This window comes from Aptenodytes patagonicus, chromosome 9 (assembly GCF_965638725.1).
Source record: "Aptenodytes patagonicus chromosome 9, bAptPat1.pri.cur, whole genome shotgun sequence".
In the NCBI taxonomy this organism is placed as follows: domain Eukaryota; kingdom Metazoa; phylum Chordata; class Aves; order Sphenisciformes; family Spheniscidae; genus Aptenodytes; species Aptenodytes patagonicus.
Genome location: NC_134957.1, coordinates 23,867,101 through 23,895,060, shown reverse-complemented (window position 1 = coordinate 23,895,060; position 27,960 = coordinate 23,867,101). Strand labels below are relative to the sequence as shown.

Sequence of the window (27,960 nt, the reverse complement as noted above, 5' to 3'; positions counted from 1 at the left end):
AGAAGTAAAAAAAAAAAAAAAAAAAAAACCCCAAACAGTTGAGTTTCAGACAAATATTAGAGTACATCAGGTTGAATTTAAAAAGTCTTACTTCTAACATCTATGTCACTATTTCTAGTCTCCCCAAGCCACTGCTATGCCACACACCATAGCAACAGCTCGAAGCCGCTTTCTGGCACAAACAGGACAGCCAGCAGCCTTTTTAAGCAAGCATCCTCAGGAGCGGGTCACCTGAGAAGTTTTTTGTGACAAGCCTTCCAAAGGGCTGCAAGTAGAGGTTGTATGAAATAAGGCTATTTTCAGTCTTCACGCGAAGACTCGTATTCCAGAAATGTTTGGAACAGTGGAAACACAGTAAAGCAGTTGTTGTCCGTTCCACCACTAAGAGGTCAGGCTCTTGGCAGAACAGCAGAAGGTAAGGATAGTTCGCATTCAAGAGGCGAGGAACTATACACGTCAGTCCGCAGTGCGACGGGTCTCTGGAGTTTCAGTTTCAAATAACGTTCTTATGCCCAGCCAGCTGGGGGGTCTGCTTCACAGAGGAGTTTGGCAGTGCATCGGCATTTTGGGGGGTCAGTAACACCCATCCTTCCAGGAGTCATCCTCAGCGGCCTGAGTGGTCTGTGCTGACTGAAGAAATCTGGTTTGAGAGACAAAAAAAAAAAGTCACTAACAGCTAGAAGCAGCAAAGACCCCAGTGAGCTGTTGCTGTACGCAGGAATGCTTGTTTGAGGTTTTAGTTTACACGGGGCTTCTAAAACATCTGCCTTTTGGCAATGTCAACATCTGCCTGCCGTCGGTAAACTGCTGCAGTCCCCCGTGTGCACAGCTCGCGCATCCCGTGCACCAGGAGGCCAGCAGAACAGGCACAGCAGCAGCAGTTTCAGGCAGTTTAGAGTAATTAAGCAACTATTACTGGGTACTTAAAACAGTGACATATTTATCCTGCTCTGCTAAGTTATTAACACTGTTGTGGGTTTTTCCCATGACTGACTCCAAGAGAAATATTTTTCCCTGCAAATATGACTAAACACATGAAAAATAATCGTACAATGTACAAATTAAGAGATTAAAAATTCCCTTTTGAGTATTTTTTTAAGTAAGTAGATACAGTTCAATTTATCAAAGGCTACAACAGGACATTAAAAATCAACAGGTACTTATTGCTTATTAGTCTGATACTGAATCAACTTAACTTCCCTCAATCATAAAAGTTTACACTACAATTGTACTGCAAACAAATAGCTGTAAAAAAATAGCTTTTTGTGTGTGGTAAATCCACTGCCACGTTGCCAAAGCACAGCAGATGCCTTAGGACAATGGGGTAGAACAGGCTTTGCTACAATGGCATAAAGCAGTCCGTGCATGCAGTTGTTGTTAGAAGCATCTTAGAGGCCTTATTCTTTAAAGAGACTGAATATGTTTAACTAAACAGCTGTTGCTTTAGACTATCTACGAACTTCAGATATCCGCTGTCTAAATATTTAGGAAGCTAATCATAAAATTTAAAAGCTAGAAATAGATGTCAAAAAAACGTCCAAAAGCCCATTGCAACTTTCTGGATTAAGATGTGGCCCCTAAATCAGTTCAGACTCGTGCAACAAGAACAAAAATTGTACGTTTCTGGAAACCATTATTTATGCTCTTTCACCCTGTTGTATGAAGTTACTGTAACGATACAGAATCATGCTTAAGACAAGCCTTGTTAATTTGTCCTACTTTTCAAACCCTTCTAAAAACTCATTAGGCCTTGGACAATGCCCACCTGGAGTCCTAACGAAAGACTAAGGAAGGAAAAAAAAAACCTGGTACCAAACTTATTTTACCAGTAGCAGAGTTACAGAGGCACCAAAGTAGATCATCTGGGAAGATTATTATATTAACAGTAAAGAGAATTTATTAGTCCTTTGGAAGAGTTTTTCCCCTTCCCAAAAATAGATGTATGCGCCAAATAAATATGTGCCGTAACGTTCAATTCTTATAGAAATAAGTTTGAGCCTATGCCTCTTCATTTTCCTGGATAATTAGCTTTGTTTAAAAAAAGCACTTACTTTTTTTAAACAGATGGAATACTGAAATACTGGATAGTTTGGTCACAGATTACATGGCGAAAAGGGGTATCTCACCCAGAAGCTGACGAGTCCCAGCCTGTCAGTTCACACATACATCCACAGAATTTAATTTTAGTGGTATTTAAAGGAACTGCAGCCCTTTGCTTCCTGACTGGGGGCAAAGTACTGGACGTCCATGAATCTTCCAGCTAAGTACTACCCTTTCCTTAGGGGCTCCCCAACCACAACCCTACATGTAAAGTTAATCAGTAGCTCTGACCCAACTCTATACCCACGTCACACTTTGAAATCTGAGATGAACATCACTTTATAAAAAAGCGTTTCTAATCTGTGAAATAAAGGCAGACATTCAAGTCTGAGGCTTGCAGTCTCACGCTTACCTCTTGGATGGCGGTGCTGGCTTGCTCTTGGGCACTGAGATTCCTCCAACAGATGTGCGTGCTTTAATGGGCGAGTTTTTTGCCACAGTGACCATATTACTGCTTCTGGTAGCGCAACTGCTACTGGAAGAGCCTGTACTAAGCGAAGATGCCTGTGGTTTTCGAACTCCACTAACAGGACTTGTGTAACCGCAGGCTTTTACTGGCTGCCTGGGTGTTAACAGAGAGTTTGTGCATGACCCTGCCTTCATCGGTTGTCGCACTGTTAAGGGAGGCTGCCCAGCACTGGAGGAATACCTGAGCTTACTGGGAGCCAGACCTAGAAATGGAACAACAAAAGGAAGAATAACCCAGTTGGCAACAGTATTTTAAGAACACTTCAGGATACCGGGCCTTCTAGGGGCCTCGGGTTTAGTCAGGTCAGTTAAACAGACCAATGAAATCAACTACAGCGGTGTGTGTAGAGGACACGGCACTGACCTGCTGACCGTTGCTGAGTTCTTGGAATTCGACTGCTTGGCACCTGCAGATCTGACTCCAAGCTCCGACTGCTCCGCACAGACTCCAAAGCTCGGAGGCTCGTCCTGGCCAGGTTGGGCATGCTGTGGCGCATCTCCTCTGAAATCAAGAGCAAATTCTCTGTTTGCTGCTTCTGGTAGCAGTGGAGATGTATAATGGTTTAGACTACCTCTTGAAAAACATACGCACTTAAAAGTAGACAAGCGTGTAACTAATTCTTAGCTTCCACTAAATAGCAGCGCTTCTCAAATGTACATGTCAAAATTCTTTCCATTGACTCACGTCAAAAGCTCACAACTAGCTTACCTTCGCTGTTTGCATACTTGAGCCGGTCTTGCATCGGACTTTGCACAGATCTCCTTGGGGGACGGATTCGGGAAGTCGATGACCTGCCATAATCTGCACTGGAGGAAGGAGACTGACATCGGGGTGAACTGAGCGGGGACGGTGAGTATCTGTGAGCGCTACGGTATGACAGGGAACAATCGTAATCGTCCTCATCCTCAAGGCTGTACGTATCAAACTCCTGGTCACTGTAGGTACCTCTTCGCAGAGAGTGAAGGGAGGCACTGGAACTGCGACGTGATACAGAAGCAGAGCTGGAGGCACAATCCTGACGGAGACCTGGAGATAGAGGGCAACATGGCTCAAAGTCGTCATACTTTAAAATAGAAATTCCTTACCCAGTTGCAATGCAAATTCAGAAGCAATGCTTTTATCAGTGATTCATTTCACCTTGGAAGGAGAGTCAAGTTAATAACTCTCTTTACTGAAGACACTCACAAGCATATGGAATCTCTAAACTGGAACAGTGTCACCCATATCAGTACTGTTTAATTAGAGCAAAGAGTTAATATTCAAATTGACCTGAATTACTCCTTATGTCACATACACAAGCAGCTGTGATTGTGGACTATATATTGCCATGCAAGCTCTGTTAGGTTAACTAGGTAGAGGAGTCTAATTTACAGTATGAATTTTTTAGTTCAATTAATTATGCACCCACCAGCATTTCAACAGGTTGAAACAAAGATTTGAACTTCTGCCTCCAAGTGAAAAAACACCTACTTTTTATTGACATCTGCAGTGCATCTGCCTGGTTTGTTTACGGGTCCTCCCCCAACTTACGCCTTTCTTTAAGTCTTCTTGCCTAACAAAGTACAAGCAACTTCTTACCAAAAACTAATTTAGCAAACTGGTTGAAGGGACTTTTGAGAAAGGCGGCAGGTAAAGTTCTGAAAAACCCTCTTCCCAGTGCAGTCCCTTCATTGCAGGGATTAAAAAAAAGCACGGAAGCATTCCCCACTCTTCTCCCTTCAGAATGCCAATATGAAAAGCTTCCATCATTCTGAGGATGAAGCGCTTTTCATATTTCACTGCAAACTTTGTAATGTGACAGGATTTCCTTGACTTTTTTTAAAGGATCACAAAGCATAAGAGGAAATATTCAAGTTTAGAAAGAAAAAGGCCGTTATTTGCTTTATTCACTTTAATACAACTTTTCCTCAGCTGTGCTCAGGTGTAATAAAGTGATAAGAAGATCTTATGTCTTTTGGTCTTTTTGGTCTCATATTCCAATTCCTAGATCATAGTGTTTTTTAAATTTCTAAAGGCACAGTACTATAAGTAAGTAAATGTTCTCCAAAAGAAAAACAGAACTTTATTCTCTATTTCCTGTAAATCAAATTATTGATTAGTTTGCACAGAAAAACAGATTCAACCACTTCGTTCCACCTTGACCTTCAATTAGGACCTCATCCAAATCACACTGAAGTCAACAGAAAGTTTACCAATGATTTAATGGGAACTGGTTCAGGGCCCTGAAATCCCCACACGCTGGGACACAGACATGTTTTATGCTCAAGTTAAATTTGCAGAGCTGTCTCTGAGCACTTTACCAGAGCAAAACTTAAATTGTAATTTCAGCTTTTTCAGTTTTAGTACTCTTGAACTCTTGGTTTTACTCAACACAGCAGTGAAATACTACTTACATCTTCTGTGAAATAAACAACTTGTAAAATTCAGTCCTCTAGACAGCTTCTAATATGATTTCAGGCTGCAGTTAGGCAGCCTGCTCAGAAAAACAAAAATTTACAAGCAAAAAATTTTGCTGGGTTATTTTTTCAGCTGGATCAGTTCCCCAAACCAATACACAGCGCAGTCACACAGCTGCTTGTGTTTGCTCAAGCGAGGGGACAGCAACCAGACAGGCAACTGTGAGCTGCTGCTGTTTAAACTGCCACTATTACGAAACAGTTACTTGTAAAACTTCACCTGAACTTCAGAGACAATCTGGGATGGAATATTTTTGAATATTAAAGGGCTCTTACGTATTTAACAAAGTGGGGTTTTAGATAATACTTTCAAGACCATCCTCTGCTTTAAGAGGTGTAATCTTGAGAATGTTACGCAACTGCTAAGTTTAAGTGGCAGTCTGGGTCTGTAGATTTTTAAAGGAAGCCCCTGCAAATCACAAACATTTCAAATGATCTATTAAATTATTTTTTTGTTGGGGAAAGGGAGAAGAGAAGAACAGTTGGAATCCATCTACATTTCTCTACAGTTCTAAAACTGTAACGCAAAGGAGATGGCTGTCACATACTTTCTTCCTGAAGGCGTGCCATAACCTGGACATCAGTCAAGTCCTGCAGTTTGTATCCCATGGAGATGGAGTCATCAGATGTGCTCAGCTCACTGTCCACAGACGACTGAGAGCTCAGTGCAGAATGCATGCTCAAGTAACCTTTAGGAGGGAAGAGGAGGGAGGAACACAAAAAGCATTCAGACGTCCGCATACAAAACAAGAATGAGCAGCAGAGTATTTATTCCAGTAATAAAATCAGTGCAGTTGTGAAGTTGAGGTTTGGTTGCTAGAAATAACGAAGTCAGAAATTACTTGAGAACACAATGTTCAGTATTTTAACCTGCAATTTTCAGGAGGCAGACTGTCTTTGTGTGGGGAAAAAATTGTGGACTTCTGTCCAGAAGGTGGCAAAGGAACGCTTGGTAATTTTGAGCTTAGAAACATCCTTTAAAAGATCAGTATTATTTCAGCCTATTTTGAGAAAGGGGCAACTATTGATCTAGATATTAAGCAGGAAAGTTATACAAAGTGCTTGCTAGGGTGTTGGCAAGCGGTCATAGGAGTAAGGATCCAAATGGCTTTCAGTACAGTACCTCAAAAATCAGTCATGCAATCTGCTTATGCAAAGAGGACTTTACACTAGATTGCCTCCTCCCCATTCCTGAGGTTTATCCATTTTTTTCCTCTCGTCATAAACCAAACTCTCTCTTACAGGGAAGGATATAGCTTGTTCATACAGTAGGTCATAAAAAACAAACTGGAAGGATCTTTCCACCAGGGAAGTTTTTCCATGAGTCAGGCATTAGGAAGAGGAACAAATAATTTTCCTTTTGAAGAATAATAATAATAAAAATATCATAATCATCATTAAGTGCAAACTTTTACCTGTTAGTACTTTTTATTAAGTCAAGCAAGTCAGTATTTTCCATGGCATAGGAGTACTACTACTTGCTACTGAAATAGGGAGATGAGAACAAGCCGTGTAACTTTGGGGTTATACTGGTACTTGTCCTTCAAATGTGGGGGGCTGGTAAGTAGCTCTAGGCACAGAAGTGTGGTATCGCAACTGCCTTTGGTTTTCCTCAGATGCGACCCTTCCTGGCACCTGGGATGACTGTTGATGCAGGAAGGCTAAGCATCACCTAGCAGTTAGCTTATCTCCATCTGCAGATGGCAGGCAGATGCAGGCAATGATAGGAGAATCTTGCTACCATTCCATCAACGTTAATTTTGACTCGAGGTAGTATCTTTGAGAGGGAGCATGCAATGGTGAGCATACCTCCCTCTTCTTTTCCCATTTTATAACTACCGTACTGCTTTGTATTTTAAAAAACAAACAAACAAACAAACAAAAAACCCACAACCAAAAAACCAAACACCCCACATCCCTAGAAAGATTTTTGGAAACACAGAAGGATTAGTGAATGTAAGACCTCTACATGGCAAACATGCTTATCTATGCCACATGTTACAAAATACCATAATATGCTCCTAGCATAACTAACCCTTGAACACAGACACATTAGACCATATAACTTACAGAGCTATTTTAGGAGAGAGCACATCATTACCTTAAATTAATTCCAAGACAAGGTTGCAATCAGTACTATATAGATTTAAGACCCACAAAAAAAAAAAAATTAAAACCCACAATCTGACAGAAGATCAGATAAAGCTAGTAGATATGCAAGAGCCTAAGAGCACGCAACATCGCTTTCAGCTAGAGTAGGCTTAAGAAATACAAATCCTGCTCAAGCAGGGATTCGAGATCGTCACTTTATAAAAAGCAACAAGCAGGCTGTAGCACACCAGCCGCCAAATCAAGAATACAAGTCAGCCTCCCAAAGCATCTGTATGATGTCATTCACCATTGACTTTTACTTCAGCTCACGCAGTTTTGCCTGCTGTGTTCTAATAAGTCTTGAAAGCAGTGCACCTACTGAATAGAGTAATTCTCAACAGTGATGCTAGAAATAAAACATTTTGCCTGTTCTCGGCAAAACATCTAAAAACCACTGCTGAGCAACCCTTTCAAACAATGGTTAATTCCAGTCAGGCAGGAAAAAGCAGCAGGTTCCCAACGTTACTTCTTCAACCAGTTTTGAAGAGTAGTAACTGATGACATGGAAAACACACATTTGAAGTCCAGGTGTAAAACAAATTTCTTACACGGACATTGAGCAAACTGCTTTGCACCAGTAAGCCTCAAATTCCTCATCTGAAAAGGCATAAAGCTTTCCCAGTTTCAAGATGCTTACATAATACAGTGATAGCAGTGTGACTGTAGTGTAAGGGGTGCGTCTGTGCGTGTGTGTGTTACACTAATACACACTCCAAGTCGGGACACTCCAGTATTAAGACTGCACGGCTGTATAACATAATCCCGTTTCTTTCCTTCTGGTGTCAGGAAAAGACACTGTAAGCAGTTGAAATAAAGCCAACATCAGAGTAGGGATTGCACCTGTAGGATGTAGTATACTGAATAAGCACAGGTTTCCTGCTGTAACTAACACCTTCTTTAATACTAAAAGTGGTATTTTTAATACAGCCGTATCTTGAATACAGCTTTTTAAAAAGCAAAGTTCCCAATTCAGTTGTGTGTGTTTAGTTTGGTTGTTGCATTTCAAATTGCAGGGCTATTTAAAAACAGTCAAGGAGGGGAAGAAAAACATTCACATTCTTTCATCAGTAAAAACTGCTGTGGCTCAACATTGCGAGATGAACTGATTATGGTTTTCATTACAGAAACGTCAAAATATACCACATCTGGATTTTGTAAAAGGTTTTTTTGTTTGGTTTTTAAGGGAAGTTACTGTTAAACATTTTTCATTTGAACGGTAGGGAAGCTCCATTTTTCTTAGAAATAAAATTAGATTCGAGTCAATCAAGTTGGCAGTGAACTTCAAACTCATGTTAGCACTTACACAAGTCACAAGGGAAGAGCCACCAAACAGATGAAGTGAACTCTCATGTATAAACCTACACGGACAAAGCCTGTTCTATACTTGGTTTTTTATTTGGCACCCTTGACAACTTCAGCAGATTTGCAGAGTGAATGAATAAGTCTAGAAGTTGCACAGACACTTTGGTTTTACGCATCAGTAACTGTTTCTGTGTAAAAAGGTGGTTAGACCTAGATCACCAACCAACCTCGTATTAAAAACAAGAAATTGATTTAGAGATTTTTCCCTGCAGAAGTCAGCTTGCAAAAATAATCAGTCCTACATGCATCCTTTTGTTTGCAAAATAGAGATAAGTGTTAATTTCTATTTACAGCAGAAAACCAGCAGATCTCAAAAGCATACCTGCAGCTGTGAAAACATCCATACGCAACCCTTTTTTTCTTAAAAAAGGTTCACTTAACATCGAGTTTCAAGCCAGAAACTGTTAAACATGCTTTATGTTTTTAAACATGCAAATTACGATATAGCAATTTCCACAAACCCCAAACAAATCAAGGAAGACTCCTTTGATAATAAAGCCAAGAGGCAAAGCATTTGTACTGGGAAACCGAGCATGAACTGCATCAAGGATAAACGAAGCTCCTGAAAGAGCCTACACGGACTCCTTAGGCAGCAGCCTGAATGCAAAGGCAGACTTGAGGCCAAGCCATTTAGGAGAAGCTTCATTATCTTACCTACAAATAGAGGCTTCTAACAAGAATTTTGTGTAAGTTGCCTCTAAGGTAGGAAATCTGACTCCAAACACAATTAAGCCTGATGGAAAGCTTTTGTTATTTTGTGATTAGCTGCCCACTCGGCCAATTTAAAGGCTTATCCCGGAGACTACGCCTTTTATCTTAAAGCGCAAGGCTTCTTTCTGTTGCCTACATTAATCAATATTTTCAAAATAAACTGCACAAACTCTCAAGCCTGAAAACTGAGTCCAAGTAACTTTATAAAGTTAACACCTACATATGATAACATTATTCAAGAGCAGTATTTTCTTTGCCCCAATAGCTGTTTTCTATTTTAAGTCACTTAAAATTAGTACAACTTATAAATATATAGAAAGTTATAAAAACAAAAACATGAACTAACTATAAGACATTTAGAATGCAAGGAGGTTTTCTCCCACACAACAGATGAAACCCGTGTCAGTAAGTGAGCAAATTAAAAGGAGAAAACCCCATGGATGGACTTGCATCTCTTGACAACTTTTCCCTGCGTCAATTAGTAATACTCCTTGCATTTTAAACACTACAGGTTTGCACTGCTCTATTGACATGCCATACCTGAGCTGCCACAGGTTAGTAGTGCTTTGTTAGTCGATTTGAGATGCCCGGGAGAGTTTAGTGCATTGCTACAGGAGCCTGTCTCTGTATTCAAATTATGTGCGCTTGGTGATGCCAATGGACTGCAATACAGGTTTTTCCATCTACTGGCTAGAAGGAAAAATACAAAAAAGCCATAAAGGTTATCAAATTATTTTTTAAAACAAAGAGCATAAGATAAAGAAAGGCATCAGATCAAACAAGATTAAATATTGTAACAGATGTACTTCAAATAAGACATCTTGACGGTGTCAGTTACAAGATGTAGGAAGCAAAGCAGCGCCTGTTCCCTTGCTCGCTCTCCCCTCTAACCTGTTTTGTCACTTCTGAAGAGTTCCAAGAATAACTACTGACAAGCTTGGCTTTAAAGAAGCCATGCAATTCTGAAAGTTTCAGTGCTGGTCTTCAAAGATGACTTTTCATAAATATCTGTCACTTCGACACCCCATCCTCATTTTAAAGAGCTCCATTGAACTTTATGTTTACACGTGTTATTTTGAATTTTTAATGATGGACTCAAAACAGCATTAAACCACAAAAACTATGCCTTTAGATTAAAAGGCGACCAAATTAATATGAAAAACAACCATTCTGAAACATTTATCCCGCACACAAACTCGCATACGAGTTAGTGAAACAATCAAAATAAGCCAGGTAGCAAAACTTTGTGCATCCATGCTTACTGAAGTTGGAAATAAGCAGCTTCAACGCTAAGGAAATGACTCAGTCTATGATCTGGATATATTCAAGGGGCTGCTGGATTGCCCACCGAACCCTTACCACTGAGAGAACAGCAGCCAAGAAAATAATGAAGATTCACTACATAAATAGTTTTCTTTTTTATTTCCCCTACAAATATAAAGTCAGACTATTTTAGTTAAAAAGGAGTGATAGAGTACAAATAAAGCCTGATACCTTTCAGACAGAAAGCAAAGAGTTAATAAAACAAATCTTCATTCACATTTTTAAGTGGAGATGGTTTATAAAAGTAAATGAAGTTTGTTCTCAAGCTACATTCAGTTATCTCAAATCAGGAATTTCAAGGCTAAACTCAAAATAAGCCTGATTACAAGCAGTGCCAAAACACTGTTAGTATGTAAACTTAAAACAGAACAAAACAGTGGCCTCTCAGCCTTCAAATCACTGAGGTCAAATTACTGGTCAAGCTGAAATCAAAATTATTGCAATCACATAGAAGACAAAGCCAGCCAATTCAAAACCCAGGCAGACAACAACTTTGGTACCAAACTGGGGGTTGTATTTTCAGCAGTTAAGAACATCACTGAACTTCAAAATATTAATTCTTTCAGAAACTTCACTTTTTCAAAAACTGCTAACCACAGCTTTTGTGTTTAGATGTTCACGAATCAGACTAGACAGATGAGGTTGCAACACGTCCTGCTCTGCAACGTTTTTCAGTGATGATTTGTTAGAAGGAAATAATAAAACTAGTCATCCCTCCAGCTGCAGGGTAAATCACAGCTGCCGATATGGGAAAGCTATATGATATAGGAAAGGATTACTTATTCACTCCAAACCCCTCAGTGTCTCGGCTATCAGCAATTCAGCCCAGGACTCGCACGTTTTACATACAAACCTGGAGTGCATTTGGAAAGACCAAGGTAGGATATCCACCAGATGGATTCCAGGTGATGCACTACAGATACATAGAAATAGAATAACCTTCTTATTTTTGTAATAAAGTAAACTATGCATCTATTCTAACAGCTCTTACATCAGTGAAAGGCTAATATGGGATTGATCCTGCTGTGCTCCGAAAAAAGGAGAACACCACACACAAACCTTTGACCCCAGAATACTGACTATGATGGTGGTATCCGACTACTGAACAGAATGCTCCGTAGCGTTTTCGTTTCAGGCAGATTAAGTAAGGGATTTTCCCTCAGTGGTTAAGTTACACAGCTGAAAGCCACCATGAAGTGCTTTTAGGGGATGATAAAACTGGAAGAAAAACTAGGTTTCCAAGTGACACCATTTCTTCAAGTTACAGATTTTAATGTTTCATTATTGTAAGCGTTGAGCATCAGACAAATATTTTACCCAGGTAATAATACTAACGGTAAGATATGGTAAGAATAATCACCATCAGAAACACACAACAACACTAGAACTTTTTACATAGAAAAAAGCTGCAATAATAGTTTCATATGATTCTCTCCACCACTCCCCAAAAGCACATTTTTTTCCTCTACATATTTTTACATTAAAGATGTTTAAATATTAAAAAAAAAAAATCAAGAGCCTGAAAACACTAAAATATGTTTTACTGTTTAGGCTCTGAACATATTAGAAAACCAGAAAGCAAGGTGGTCAATTTGGCAATTAATTTGAAACACCTGTATTTGCATCTTAAAAAATACACAGATGCAAAACATCACAGTTCAGTTGGTTTCATCTGTTCCTTGTAATCAGCATAGTTTTCTTAACATTTACAGAATGACCTCTTACCTTCATCAGTTGAGGCATTACCAACGTAAACCAAAAGCAGGGAGGTTTTTATACAAACATGGCTGTACAAATATGCACCAAAAGCACAAGATCTGAAGTGCTATCCCTGCAGATACTCTACACTACAGGAAGCACAAACTTCCATGTTTCCTTTGCTTTACAGTTTCTCAATAATGTAAAGTACACAAGTGGAAATAAAAGACACTTGAAGCAGCAATGCTTATAGTTTACGTACCTTGATCAAGTCTGTTTATTAAAGTTCGGCAGGCTGCTTCTGTCTCGGGACTGGGATTATCCAACACCTGTCGGCACCATTTTAAAGGTGAGTCCGTTTTCTGATCTGTAGAAGATTTTCTCGGGGACACATAGAGCCTTTGCAAGGATTGAAAGGAAACAGTAAGAAACGCTCATTAACTCAAAGCATACAGCCACTGAAGTAGCATTTACTAAAGTATACCTAACAGTAAGCAATAGGAAAACTATCCAAATTAAAAACAGGGGAAAAAATTCAAGTTTAAATTGTATACTATGACTCAGAAACAAAATTTACTATCGCAATAGTAAAAATCCACTTAAAGACAGCTTCACAGAGAAAGTACACAGCCTCTGCAAGGCAAGGTTCAAGTCTGGGCTGTTGGAATACTACTAAAAAGTTAAGTTGTTGGTATACTCACCATCACCTGTAACCCCTGCCTCTCCCTCCACTCCCCCCCCCCCCCCCGAAAAACCCATCTCATGACAAAGCCAGCAAGGGTGAGGAGGTGGTTCTAACTTGAGATTCAAGGTGATCTACCTTCAGAAGGCTAACTGTTGTATTTTTTGTTAAAAACCCGCAGCTCTGAATATTCCACCTGCATTGCACTGCAGGCAACAGTTGTCTCCTATCTCCTAACAGCAGCCCTCTGAGACACTGAATGAATAGTAAGAAGTCTACTCTCAGACTTCAGGGATAAACCATTTAATTGGAAGATTTAGAAATTTTCAGACAGTTAGGAAGTATGACTGTATGCTACCTTTCCTTTTTAATTGTAAGGTAAGTAAGTTTTCCTAAAGCCTACATTTTTGACAGTTCTAATACACCCAGCACTGTTTTGCATATACACACAGGAGTAGCCTTACGTACAGACAGATTTAATCATCTTATAGTCGGATTATTTACAACTGATCTTGTGTAAAGTAGCATCTTAACCATGTTTTGCAAGTAGAAAATTTCTCTCAGAAAAGGTCAAAGGGTATAGGAGCCAGATTGAAAAGCAACTCAAGAATTCTACTTACATATCCCACATTTGCATTTTTAAAGTCAAAAAATCCCAACAGAAAAAAAGCACCCTATATTTTAACATATAAAGAGCAACACACCTAAAACTTTGGGGGGGGCGGGAAATCAGTATTGTGTACATATAAAAGTTAAACAGTTTTTAATTCTTGCATGTCACTTAGAGAAGAACACCCTCAGGTAGAGGGCATCGAGATCTCAATCAATCAATAGGATGAAAGAGGTGGGAATAGAAAGAAGTGCAGTAATTAACAGAATCTGCCCACAGAGTCAATAAATTTCCTGCATATAATAATACGTACCTTCCTTTAACATTAGAGTTCCAGCTAAGTAATCTTAATATGCACATGTTAATGTATTTACTGTGCCATGAATGCATTACTACAAAAAGATATTTAATATAGTATTCTACTGAAGTCATTCAAAGGATTCACAGGTAGGAAAGTAAGCTCTGTGATGACGAACTTAAGGACCTGCATCTGTGCAATTTCTGGGAGAGTCTGCAAGGCGATTACCTCTGAACTCAATAAAAAAGCAGAGAGGAGATTTCTGAAAGCAGAAACTTTTTTGATCTTGTTAACAAGGCCTTAAGATTCTTCCGCTTAAGTTTCAAACTACTGAATTTGTCCACAATGTAGTTTCTTAGAATTAAGCATACCAGAAGAAGAAGAAAACTTCCAAGTCTTTGAAATTGTGTAGAAATCAAACACCTTTCTAGAAGGGATATGTTTTGAGACTAAATTTTGGGGGATGAATATACAGGAACCTGACTGAGAAGTTTAGCTGTCATTTGCAGACGTGAAGTCTAGCTCTCAGGTCCATCTTTCTCAATAATATCCCTGCCCCAACACAGACCCATCTTTTTCAGGGAGTAGAGATTCAGTCTCTTTAGTCATGTCTCATACAGCTTTTTTCATACCAAGCTTCACACGAAACCACATGCAAATAAAAAAATCCAAACCCTAATTTGCTATTGGCAAAATAAATGCTGAGAAACACGAACACAAACATTCCTGAATCTGCAATGTTATCTTTTATGAAAAACCCCACAAACATATCTTGCTGCGTGTCTGCATGGGCAAATGAGCATTACAACCACTCAGATCCAATAAAACAGAGAAAGCAAAGCACTCACTCTCTGGGTTTGTTTCACAGTTCAGGCCAAAAAAGCAGCAACAAAACCATCAAACAAAAAAAGACGGCAATAGCCTCCTTAGGCAGGTCATGCTGTTCTTCACATATTTTAGGTTGAGGGAGAAAATCCTGCTCTACTTGAGGAAGAAGTAGTTCTACCCACCTCCTTCCACACTTCTAATCATGTTTCTACCCAGGACTCTATCAGCTGAAAATGGTTAACACTTGTTTGATTGCTAGAACCGTTTCCACATGCAGCAGAGCTACCTGCTTCCCAGGCTGTCAGAGGCCTCTGTAGTCTGCCAGGACACTCATTTTTCAGCTGACAAGTCTATTGGCAAGCGATGGTCTCACTTACAATTTCACTAAACTCAATTAAGTAATCACAACTCAATTTTTCAGAGCACTGTCAGGCAACTTATAAAAAAAGAGGAATTCTGGTTTGATTTCACAGCGTCAGGTTTACTATTTTCCATTTTAAGTAGCTTTGGGGAAGGACTCGACAGTTAGCAAGCTAACTTCTCAATATATGCTGGCATAGCTCATTCTTCTGGAGCACTGCACACCATCAGCTGATAAACTAGAAACACCAGCCCCACAAATAGAAGTGAGTATTTTTCTGGACACAAGATTAAGAACCAGAAGTCACCTTTTACTAGAGGCCCCCCCCACCCAGTGTCATCCTCTGTTAGCCACCGTGGCACAACTGCCGCAGCAGAGGCCAGGTTAACACAGTATTAATACATTCCTAGCTGAACTAAAACAGGCTTTCTTCTGAAAGAGCTTTTTGCAATAAGCTAAACTCGCTCTGCTCTGTTTAAAACTATGCAGAATTTTATTTCTGGTACTTTTATCCTCTGAGGCTGTTTGATTTGTCAGGTTAACCTAATCCAATAAGCACTGGAAAAAATGTACTCAGGCATGCCATTAAGTGTGCACACGACTGCCAGCTAACGAGTCAGCCAAAGTCATTTGGGTTTAACAAATACCTCATTACTGAATAAGCTTTACCTTGCATTTTGTTCCTACAACTCAGCAGTTTGGGTGTGAAGCATGTTCTGTTTAAATGGCAAAAGGTTACGCTTTGAATATTTTCTTTTGTCAAATTGCAGATGACAATTAAGAAGTTATTTAGATAGTTACAAGGCCTAAGACAAGATTCAGAAAGTAAACATTTGGGCATATATTCTTAATTTGCTGTATTGGGGTTTTGCTGCATAACTTATTAAATATGGATGAGATTTTCTTCAGCTTCTGTGAGGAAACCCCTTAGATAAAGCATCTTTCGTTTCTGCTTACTAGTGTATGTGTTTCACTTTCCCATATAAAGTATTATATGAAATGCACCTCTGGTAAGAGCCAAGTAGTTTGAGTTATGCAGCAAGCACAACATGAGATTTTTCTTCCCTTAACAATGTAAGCACTCAAAAATAAATTTCTGGGATTCTTTGCACTTTATTCCAACATATTCCAATGTACTAAAAAGCAGAGCATCTTCTAGAGATACTGTTTTTCTTTTGGGGTCAATGTCACAGGAGGCTTTATGGGAGTTAATGGCCACTATTATTTGATTTTGAAAATACTGCTTTAAATAAAAAAACCCCAAGAATCTAGAAAAGACTATGACAACTTTCTCAACTTGCACACTGCACTGAAAAAAAAGCATCTTCACAATTTAGTAACACATCAGATCAATTATAAGAGTGCAAGCCATTATTGCCTGAGAATTTAAGATCCTAATCATGCAGAATATTTGCACTAGTAAATCTATAGATCATAAGAAGAGAATTCAGGCGAAAGCTCTATAACTAGTCCATTACTAAATTAAACTGAAAGTCAAATGAACCTCGGTTTTTAAGACACATGCTTGGTTTATTATACACCTTCCGCAGCACTTAGCACCAGTAGCTACAGCGGTACCAAAATGGCAGACATTACACCGATTATCAAACCTTTGAGTTATATACATCAATGCAAGGAGAAAGAGACCTGAGGTAGCTAAATATGTTTAGAACAATTTAGGTTTGTAAGATATGCCTCCATGAAGTGCTAAGAAGGCAGCTAAATTCTTCTATAAAGCGTGTATTTCAAACAGATAATGCATTCATTTTCCTTTCCTTTATATATCAGACTTCAGAGAGTTGATTTTCAGATTTATTACTGTGCTTATGCTGTTCTAATCTCAAATCTAAACACTACTGTTCAACAGAAATACCAATACCGGCAATATAGTGTTGTGGAAAACAACAGTGAAACAATGCTGTCCAGGTCTTGAAATGATAGAAACATAAAAGGAAAAAATGAGAAAAATCCTGTGGAAAACACTCCACACAAAAACATTATAGTATTAGCCCAAGTAGAGGTTTCAGCCTTTATTCCCAAGAAACAGAAATTTGAAAGATAGAAAAAAAAATTACACGGTAAAACCCAGAAGAGGCACCACTTTCTCAGGTCTATCTAGTGACTAATCCTGCTGAACAAAATACCAAAAGTCTAGTCGCTAAATCACAGAAGCTCTAAACATCGCATTAGGTTAATCTCATGACACAGCCAATAGTCTGTCAGATGATCAAAAGGCACCTTGTAGGACAACTTAAGAGTCGTATTATACGTACACTGCACAAGGACGCCGAGCAGCATCTGTAGCAATCTCGCCATGGCAACATAAAAAGGCTTTCCCCCTCCGCTCCAGCAGTGCAACTGAGCAGACAGATTACCATGCCCACACCTCATTTTACAGAAAGAACCGTGAGCCAATACCTCAAGCATTTCAGTAAGAACTCAGTCATTTTAAGCCTCCGCCATCAAAAGCGATTTAACCTGAAAGGTCGTATTTTGCACACAAGTGTCAGACAAGCAGGTAGATTTTTCTTTTCAGATTACTCTACTCCAGCACTGGCAATTACTGGCAACGAAGACTGCTGATGGTAATGCTATCTCACAGCTGCACAGAAGGGTTTTGAAGCAGCTCATCTACCCAGAGATTGTGCACAGCAAGACAGACATTACACAGAACATCGTAATGGCTAACTGCAGCTAGCGCAAACGGATAACACACTATTCAAACAAGCTAGACAATCAGGAAATGTTTTTGATAAGTCATCTGTACATTATTTAACACAACAGAGCTAACTGATCCATTGTTAAAAACAGCTCTAGAAGGTTTTCCTAAGATGACAAGTCAGAGAAACTAAGACCTTGCAAATTACTGTTTCTAAGTCACATGGAGTCTTGTCGGCAAGGAAAGATCGCAGGCAAACTACTACAGGGCCTGTGGAAATGTACAAATGGATTATGTAGGGAGCAGGGAGTTAAAGTTGTCCCCCAAATCAGGCACAAGATGCCGTATTTTTCATGATGCTATATTGGTATAATACCTGAACGTTGTGCAGAACCACATCCTCGTTTCATGGAACTTCTCCAGAAAATTTTCTCCTATCTCTGATGGTACAACAAGCTAACGATGATATCCTGCAGTACGTTGAATTAAATGCCTTAAGACATTAATATATAAGGCCACTGGACACGGGGCTAAGGCTGAAAACATACACTCCCAGGAAACTCCTAAACAGCAATTTCTCTGAGCAAACCATGCTCTTCCTTCCTATAAAGACTATTTCAAGGGCACCCTACTTGCTGTGTTGAACTCTTGGACTCAAGCGGGAGACAACACAACACTAAGGTGAAGGCAGCACAACCTGTTTTCAGTTGAAAGACAGGCTTTTGGGAATGAAAACTGTGTGCAAGGTGTGGATGTAGCAGCAACATAGCGATTCACCTGAGTGACATGGATTCCTTCTCCTCGCCCCACAAAAAAAACAGGGCCTTGTTAGGCTGAGTAGACCTGTACATTCATGTACACACCCATCACATTTTACATATTCTTCTAAAAGGAGCTCAGCATTTAAAAGAAACGTAAAGAAAAGGTTCCGTTACATGGATTTGCTTGATTGTTATGGTGTGTTTTGGGTTTGTTTTTTTTTTAAAAGCAGAAGAACATACATAAAAGCTTATCTGAAGCCCTGTGTTAAACCGCTGGCAGTTCTGCCACTGGGATCAAGATCTTAAGCAACAGCAGTAGGAGTACTGGGGAGACATGTACAAGGGCTGCTTTCCTTCTGTCAAGCAGAAAACCTAAAGCTGTTCAAGTTGAGGGCACGGACAGAGAGTTTGGTACTCATTCCATCAAAGCAGATGGAGGCAAAAATAGTCTAATCCAGTAAAAAGGAGAAAGAGAATTTAAAAAGTTTAAGGCTTTTCACTTCTGCCATTTCTTTATCTCTCTCCCTTTCATCCAATGACACATAAATAAGAACACTTTATAGTTCAGAGGGGGGTGGAATTTGAATCACTTAATCATAATTCCAAGTCAAAGCTCTCTCTCCCAAGTCTTATCAGGAAAAATAACTGACAATTGGCAACACACCAAGCAAGTAGCACGGGAATGCATAACAAAATGCTGAACACAAATCACTGCACAAAAAACAATAAACTAAACACACAGAAAAGAACAACTTAATTATTATATACAGGGAATACCTAAGAATGACAAACACTGAGGAAGACAAACAAGGTAACGCTACTGCAAGCATATCTTGTTTGTTCCCTTCTGTATGGGCAACAGCCTTTCTACAAACAGCTCAGGAGCTGACCTGCGCTGAGGCGTAGCGTAAGGGAGCAAACTGGTAATCAGTAACGGGCAAACAGCACCGAAGTCTTAAGTTAAGCATCACACTGAACTCAACAGTGCAGAAAGCCGGCTTTCACTTGATTGGATCTCAAGGATATTTACAATTTTGAATAGCTATTTGAGAAAGTGACCTAAGAAAGCAAGTCAAGGGACAGACACCAAAGAAGTACAGAGTTACAGCTACTGCAGGTGATGCAGTACCTCATGTTTCACAGGAGTTCAGTCATTGCAATGTTGTTTTTAAAAGCAAAACCTAGACCATGCAAATCTTGCTTGAAGCCAAGGGAAGCTGCACAGAAACGTCTGCAAGTTTGATCCAAATAAAACCAGTCATTTCAAAACAGTGCAGAAACTGAGACTCTACCTGCACCTGCAGAGAACAGTAACAAATCCTCTGACCCACTCCTTCGTCCTCCTAGGGCAATGGGTTTTGCTGTTACCGCTTCAGCTCAAGTGGCAAAAATCCACATGGTAGACTTAACTAAAGGTTCCAAGCCTACTAAGAAGTCATGGGGCATAAGCACAGTACCACAAGAGAAATTACCCTAAAGTTCGGACCTGTTCTTAAAACTAGAATGACATGAAGATGTAAGAACTAAAGCCTCTCTCTTTTTGAAAGCTTCCTGCTCCCCACCCCCTATTTTAAACACTTTCATGATTTAAAAGAATACAAAATGAGTTCTTAGTATTCTTTAAGGTATAAAGCATCATCCTCTCTAATAGATAATATTAAAGAAAAGGTCAGCAAACCAAAAGGACTGGGCTGTTAAAATTTATCAATTCAGCAGTGACAGGAAAAAACAAAGTCACTGTGAATTTCTCAGAAATTACCAAAAATCGTAAGTATCAAAGTACATATGATATGTTCCAATATTAGCTACAGGGTTTTTTTTAAAAAAAAAAGGACTGCAAATATGACAATATAGTAAGCTATTCACTTTGACTAATATACTGCTTGACATATTTAGATATTACTTCCATCCAGGAAGTACAAAATTCCCCCCCAGTCAGCAAAGCCATCTTATTAAAATTGATCCTAAATCCATATAGCATTAAGGCTTTTTTGGTTTGTTTTTTAAAAGCCCCCCCCCCAATCACTGTTTCCTGGTTATTGCTGATCAGAATGCATGAATACCTGCACCAACAGTATGTGAGATGTGCTTATGACGAGAATTTAGGATATTTGGCAATAAGCACAGCTGCGCACTACTGACTGTACATACATTATTTGTTCCCCACTTTCAGTTTAGCTGAAGAGCTCTAGAACAAGAAACCATCGTAAAAATGGCTTCTTGTTTTAGCAGGTCTGTTTGACAAGAGGAAAACAAAACAGATGGAAGCAATGCAACATGATCAAAGGTAATTATGATAATAGAACTTGCACAAGAGCTCCATAATACCACCTGTATTTAAGCTCCTCTGTTTAATCCGTTAGCCTGTATCAACCAAATTTGACAAGAAAACAGAGGTATCAAAAACATGAAGATCCTACAAGGTCTAGTGAGAAGGGTACCTGGTAAAGAACGACCTTATTAGCCACCAACTCAAGGAAAGGTTAATAAACTGAGCCTCTGGGTGCAGAATCTCTCCTGGTTGCATTGGACAGTATTCACTGCCCGTGTAAATCTCAGACTCCGTCTGGTTTCTTTAGCACGTCAATATAGTTTGAAGAATCTCTCATGTCACAAGCTATACAAACATGAATATAAAACCAGCTGTTCTCATTAACATGGAAATAATGAAGCCTGTCTTCCAAATTCAACTTGTTAAATATATTCCCTTATCTTTTAAGAAATCTGCTCAAAATGCTGCTTAGGTATGCTACACAGTTTCAGTGATCAAGCTGGAGCCAGTATTTGGGTTTTAAAAGAAAGCTTGCAAAGAAAAAAAAAATTTAAAAAAATCATGACTGGCAGAAGAAGTTAAAAACAAATGAGAAGTCACTTGTACCATCTGCGGCCAGGAGAGGTGTGCGAATGAACTTTCTGAATGCCCAGGAAAAGAACGGTTAAGAGGAAACTCAATTTTGAAGAACACTTCTAACTTTATACATTCCTTTCCAAAACTAACCAACACTGAAAATCAGTCTTCCCTCATTTGTCGTCTCAAAAATGCTTTTCCCTGTTTTTAATATAACTTTGAATTTAGACTTGAGCTGACGTCATTACATTATTGAGCTCCATTCCATTAACAAAGGTTTACCTTCACTTACAATGGCTAATGAATTTTTAGAGTTTAAGATTTCTTTTGTATTCAGCAACCATTCTGCAATGCTATCTTCGCTGCCAGATTAATCTCTAGCTACACAATTTTGAAACACAATTTGCAGACCCCTGAGGCTATCCTACAAAGTCTTAATTTTAAGAACTCTAGGTACTCAAGTCACAGCTATTGCAGGAGCTGGAATTAGCCTCGAACTTTAACTAGCTTTGGAAGGGCAAGGGAAATTAATCTGCTGATTTATAAAACAAGTTCTAAACACGGCTGCTGATGGAGAGTCCTGCAAAGTAAGGTCAGTTAAGGATTACATCATTGATCTGTTTCAGTTCATGTCTCTCAACAAAAGAAACGGGTTAACTGCAAAGAAACAGTATTCAGGAAGTGGAAATGATTTGTCGTCTTAGGTACTAGCAAAAGCCACAAGTTCCAGATGGTCTAAGGCCTTGGTTTGTGTTTTACAAAATTCTTATTTAAATACAGTATTTGACAGTTATGTACAAAGTTTAAGAACTCCATTATTCATTCATCTGTGTGCATTATACATAAATAAACTAACAGGGAAAGGAAGGTTTTCTGTGCTTGCTACAGCAGTGTCAGGAAGAAAGGGGGAAAGAGAAGCCTTATAGTTAAACTGATTTTTTTTTTTAAAAAAAAATAATGCTCTGGCACAATGGTCTTAAAAATAAGAACAGCCAATAATGAGAACAGCATTCGTGCTGCTAAAAATCAAAGCCCTGTATAGAAATCGCTTTATACCCTTAAAAATTACTGCACACCTAAACACAGAAACTCCCAACCACAGCAGCCTAAGTTCCATATATTACCACGCTTTTGAAATACATACCAGCTATCCTCTTCTTCATTGCAATTTTCAAGTTCTAACACTTTCACTTCATCCAGATCTGTGTTATTCGAAAGACTTTCCAGATCTCCACGCTTTTCGTTGGGATTTTGTTCATTTATTTTAACTGAGGAATCAATACCTGCAATGACCAAGTTTCCCATAAGCTCTGTGCTATTACTTGTATCCGTACGTGAAGAACATCTAACGTTATCGTCGGTCTTCCTTTCCGCCTTACACATGTTGGAAGACAATTCCTCAGTGGCACTGTTGCAACTGTACTGCATTTGGGCACCTATGTCTTTTTTTAAGCAGTTGTTCTCTCCTTCCTCTTTTCTTATTTTGCTTAACTGGTTGTGCAGATCTGCCATTATTTGCAATTCTTGCTTCTCGGTTATCACATTGATGCTATTATTAATTTCCGTCCCATTAAGACCAGAGTCATGGTTATCCACACCAGTATGGATCTCACTTTGCATGTTTGTCCCAAGCATGCTCCTGCTACTCTTCGTTCTTGGGTGCTGATTCTCGATCTCCAGCCTCCTCACCAGCTCCCGCAGCTTTCGCACCTCCTCTAGCTCTGGGCCAACCTCCTCGGACACCGGCTCCGTGTCAGGGCCCATGGCAGTGTTCTCTGTTGAGTCCCGTCCTAAGTCAGGCTCCAGAGCGTGATCCTGCTGTATGATCGGAGCATTTCCAGGAACTACCATCATCCAAAATGCACAGTTCCACTGCAAGACATGAAAAACGTATAAGCGCTCCACAAAGACGCACAATATTTTAAGCAAACTGGAATGAAACACCAAAAATTCTGACTTTTATAAGCATAAACTAATTACATTGGGGTACAAGGTGACTGAATTTAATCAAAATCTATTGAAAAAGAACAACTGAAATTAGAATGAAACATTTCAGCAAATACAAATTACTCATTTTAAACAGCTAGGACGTGCAACTATTATGCTACAAATTAGACTGTATAAAAGGAAGCTGATTTAATCATGCACAATAGTTTAGTTTCCATCTGTTTACAAACAAAATATGTGAGAAAAGCATTGATTGAGCAAAGTCAGGAAACATAATTAGCAAGGTGCTGACGTCAGACAATGACAGCATTAAGAAAATGGTAAAAACATCCTTTGTTCGTTACCAGGTTTATCCTGGAAAAGCAGAAAAAACTTGAACACATTTCTGTATCAGCTTACACCAAAAGACTAATGACAACGACTGACGACAGGAACTGCAGTTACTGTGGTACATGAAAATAAGTGTAACTAGTGTCTTTACTGGCATATTTTCCTGTTACAACTGAAGAGAGAGGCAAGCTCTCTGATGCAAACACAGCGAAAAACAGGAAAAAAAAAATGTATCACACCATAGATTACATATTCCAATAAGTTTCATAAAATGAAGCCACCTCTCTGCTTTTCCTGTCTTAAGTGCTACTATTCACCTCGTGGTTGTGTTGGCCAAGGAAGAATGTGCAGAGCACCATCACTCAGGCAGCTTTAAACTGCACAGGTATTCAGGCTTCCCAAAAGCCATAAAATAACGCAGGTGCATTTAACGTACAGTTTTACAACACTTACAGAATAATGAGCAAACACTGATTTTCCCCTACACTAGTGATTTACATGAGTTTTCAGTTTCAATGCATGCATTCATTTCTGAATTGACTCTTCATTGAAAAGCCCCTAATACAAGATTAATGTTCCACAGAGCAAGTAAAATAGATTCCCCTAAAAAAATTACAAATCCTTTCTATTTTGCAGAAGGAGGGCAAACAGACAGACTGACAGACAGAAAAGGGAGTCAGACGACACAGCCAATTCAAAGTTTAAAAGATCTCATGCAAGCATTCAACTGCATTTGAACCCTGATCTTTTGTGGCTGTAGATGTTCTTCCCCCCACCCTTTGCTGTCTGAAAATTTCTCCTGTTTTTAAGGCCTAACTGCCAGCAGGTAAAGGAAATCACGAAAGTTAAATGTCACACAACGTACACAAAGCAAGCAAGGTTAAAAATACATACACCCCCCCATACACACCTTAGCATCTCCCTATTCTTTAGTTACTTGTAACAGCAGTAGCTGAGTACGTTTGCTAAAAAAAATAGTTTTGGGTTTGGTTTGGTTTTTTTTCCCCCTTCACTTGACAGGGTTGTTTTTTTTTTTTTATTTTGGTCCTCTACATGCAAGATGAAAATTTTAGGCTTACATTTGAATTAATAGCGAGCATGAACAGCACTTACGCAGAGCTGTAAGTGAACAGAGCTGACTGCAGCATGCTTTAAACATAGTTTTCAAAATCATGCCTGCAAGAATCATTGCTGAAGTCATTTTGACTTGGGGAAAAGAAATTTAATTTATAGTTACCAAGCAATCCGATTCCTACTCGTATGCCCACTTCGAAAATCTCCCTGCATGCATTCTCACTCCTACGAAATCATCCGATCTCTCGACGAGTAACAGAACTAGTATGATTTCCAAAGACAGTTCAAAGCTATTGCTCAGGAACTCGCTGAGGGTGCACCAGCGGGGAGTTTAAGAGTTCTACTGTCAAAGCAAAACACAATGACCCAAGGGGGGGGGAGAAGCAATGAGATCTGTCACCCGAAAAATCAGTTCCCCTCCAAGGCTGGGGAGCAGCAAAAACTGCATTTTCATTCACCCGGGGGGGGGGGGGTGGACACAAACAGATTAAAACCGTTTAGCCTTTTCCCACGACCAGTAAGTCTAAAAACCACCCAAATAATGCCACCAGGATATGGGAGGAAAAAAAATCTCGATCTGCAAAACTTAATTTCATTGTATAATGGGCTGGGGGGGCGGGGGGGGGGGGGGAAGGAAGCCACATTTCAAGCCATTTCTGTGTTGGAGACAATAATTTGGACTTTTTCAAAAAGACATCCGGGTTTTTAACGGCAGGTTAACGGGCTCTCCTCACCACAGCGGAGGAGGTGCGGTCAGGGGGGTGAACAAATGCCTCCTGTGTGCCCCCCGCCCTCAGCCGGGGCTCCCACGGACCTTCCACCCGCCCGACCACGAACTCCCCCCCCCCCCCCCCGCCGCGGGCGGGCTGCAAACCGAGGCGGCCCCGCACCGGCCCCGGCCCCCGCTCCGGGGAGGAGGTTCCCCGCCCCGAGGAGGAGGTTCCCCGCCCCGGGGACCCGCCGCCCGGCCGGGAGTCCCGGAGCGTGGACAGCTCCCGCTGCGCGGGCGCGGACGGGGCCGGCCGCGCTGAGGGAGGAATCACGGGGGGGGGGGGGGGGGGAGGAGGGCGGGGGGGGGGGAGGAGGGCGAGGGCGGGGAGAGGAGGGCGAGGGCGGGGAGAGGGTCGCAGCCGGCACTGGGTGCTGTGGGGAGACCGGGGCCGCCAGGATGAGGCTGCGGCCCCGGGTGGAGAGCCCCACGGGTGGAGGGGAGTGGGGGCGTCCCGCGTGAGGAGGGGGCGGGGGGCGCCCGGGGCGTGAGGGACCAGAGGGGCGAGGGCGCGACCCTCACGGGGTGCTGCGGGGGGCTCGGGCGCGGCCAGTCCACACCGAGCGGAGCCGAGCCGAGGGCTCCGGCCACCCTCGACACCTCCCTTCCCCTCACACGGTACCTGCCGCCGCGGCCGCCGACGGGTGGGTGGGTGGGCGCCCGCGCCGCCGCCGCCGCCGCCTTTCTCCGGCGACGCCTGGAGCCTCGCTCGCAAACGGCGGGAGGGAGTCGCCGCCGCGCGCGCATTCGGGCCCCGCCCCCTCGCTCGCTCGCAACGCCGCTGCCGCGCGCGCGCCCCCGTGGGGAGGCGGGGGGGGGGGGGGGGGGTGTCTGCGCGTGCGCGGGGGGGGGTGTAGCTGAGGCGGCGGCGGCGGGTCCCGGGGAAGCGATCGCGGCCCCGGCCCTGTCACGGCCGGGCCCTGGCCCTGCCGGGGCCTGCGCCGCTCCGGCAGCGCGAAGGGGATTTCAAACCGTGCGGGCTGCCGCTTGCCTTCCCCGCGGCAAAGGGCTGAAGGCGCGGACGCCGTCCTGTCCCCTCCCGCGGGGCTTCGCGGCCGGGTCACCGGCCCGGCCCGGCGCTGCCCGCCGCGCCTGTGTGCGGGCACGGCGCAGCGTGGGCCGGGAGGAGAGGAGGCTGCCCGTGGGGCCGTGGTCTTCTGCTAGGGCTCACTAAGGCTTTGCTAAAGCTTGACTCTTTGGGGAGGAGCCCTGGCCGGCAGGGGCTGGTGGGTGAGGGGGAGAAGGGGTCTCCCCTTGTGCATACAGTCCTGGAAGGAAATAGGCGAAATAAAGATTAGCCGGGACCTGCCAAAGCTATGGTAAGCGCCACGTCTCTTCGGGACGTGGTTTCAGCAGGCGACAATAAATACATCGTCAGTCTTTTCACGTCCTCCTCCAAAATGTGTGTGTGGGACCCAAATACACCCTCTGGCATCTTCTGATAGGTGTTGGGTATCTTCCTGCAGCCATCGAGGACGAGTGCTATAAGCAGAATCTATTTTTTCTTGTAAGTCGGCTTGAACACCAGGCCTAGCACCGACAGCCGTGAAAGTTGCTCTGGGAAGGTTTAGTCTGCGCGAAAGATGGTACCTCCAAAAGCACGGCGCTCGGTGCCACCACGCAGGGGCCGCGCTGCGGGGACGGGTTTGCCTCCACCTCTGCTCAGTCGCTAGCGTCGCGTCTTGTAGCCTTTATATACGTTTATGTGACTTCACGTGAAATAATCTGGTCGAGGTTTGTCCCCACAAGCGGCAGGATCCCTAGCGAAATAAGATCTCTTTCGTGTCTGTGGAAAATACGTGACCTCATCCATCAGGTAGGAGAAATCTGTGTGCAGATGACCCCTTCTCCACAAATAGGTGGGGATACCAGGAAACAGGAAGATTTACATCTTTAAAGAATTTTGTTTCTTTTTTGTTCAGGAGGGTGGAGCAGGGAAGGGTAGGTCAGCAATTCTTCAAAGTTCAGGCCAAAACAAATTAAAGCATATTATTTTTAGAATAGCTGCAGGTTCCTTTTGGGTGATACGTGTCTTTGGGGGGGGACACACGCCATCGAACCCTTTGTGACGATGCTACACAGAGGTGTCAGCAGGACGGCAGTTCTCCTCAGCCTGACCCTAGGACGTGCGTGAAGAAGGGACGGGCAGGACCTCTGAGAGCAGCAGTCCAGACCCCTGTCTGGACAGAGGGGCGATTTTTCAGATTGGGGCCCGCTAGCACGCTTAGGGTGGTGCGCTGTGGATCAAGGCTCCCTTTTCCCCGGGTAATAGCAGGTTTTTAGAGCAACCAGACTTAAAATTGTGTAGAGAATATTCGCCGAGCCAGTTTGCAGACACCCCCCCCCCCCTTTGAGAATACCCTTTCTCGTTGGTACCGTTTCTTCTCTCTCTCATTGCCACATCCTCCAACAAAGCATTCAGTGACTTTACTAACGGGTCATGCCCGTAGGCCACTGAGCAGCACAACACGACACAGGCCGTCAGATCAAAGGGCACACAACAGGAGCGTGTTATACGCCGGC

General features: G+C 41.7%; 1 protein-coding gene across 3 annotated transcripts; it reads right to left on the bottom strand.

Moving 5' to 3' along the window:
* Positions 1 to 2: 2 nt before the first annotated feature.
* On the bottom strand, positions 3 to 26,073 carry LOC143164643 (SLAIN motif-containing protein-like). 3 transcript variants are annotated; one of them, XM_076347508.1, is made up of 9 exons: positions 26,060 to 26,073; positions 22,462 to 23,189; positions 12,533 to 12,669; positions 9,790 to 9,939; positions 5,574 to 5,714; positions 3,278 to 3,595; positions 2,933 to 3,070; positions 2,453 to 2,771; positions 3 to 640 (listed from the first exon to the last, which is right to left on the bottom strand). In XM_076347508.1, exons 2-9 carry the CDS (start codon positions 23,169 to 23,171, stop codon positions 574 to 576), a joined length of 1,980 nt encoding a protein of 659 aa, XP_076203623.1. In that variant the 5' UTR covers positions 23,172 to 23,189; positions 26,060 to 26,073; the 3' UTR covers positions 3 to 573. The 3 variants fall into 3 exon arrangements, with proteins under 3 accessions (XP_076203623.1, XP_076203622.1, XP_076203624.1); XM_076347507.1 differs by lacking the exon at positions 26,060 to 26,073 and adding an exon at positions 24,832 to 24,911; XM_076347509.1 differs by lacking the exons at positions 9,790 to 9,939; positions 26,060 to 26,073 and adding an exon at positions 24,832 to 24,911.
* Between the last annotated feature and the right edge of the window lie 1,887 nt (positions 26,074 to 27,960).

Excerpts from the sequence above, each read along its gene's own strand:
- LOC143164643 (XM_076347508.1), bottom strand. The coding sequence starts at position 23,171 with ATGATGGTAGTTCCTGGAAATGCTCCGATCATACAGCAGGATCACGCT. Across the intron at positions 12,670-22,461 it reads AATGAAGAAGAGGATAGCTG|GCTCTATGTGTCCCCGAGAA; the intron begins GTATGTATTTCA and ends ATCCTTGCAAAG. Across the intron at positions 641-2,452 it reads CCAGCACCGCCATCCAAGAG|ATTTCTTCAGTCAGCACAGA; the intron begins GTAAGCGTGAGA and ends CTCTCAAACCAG.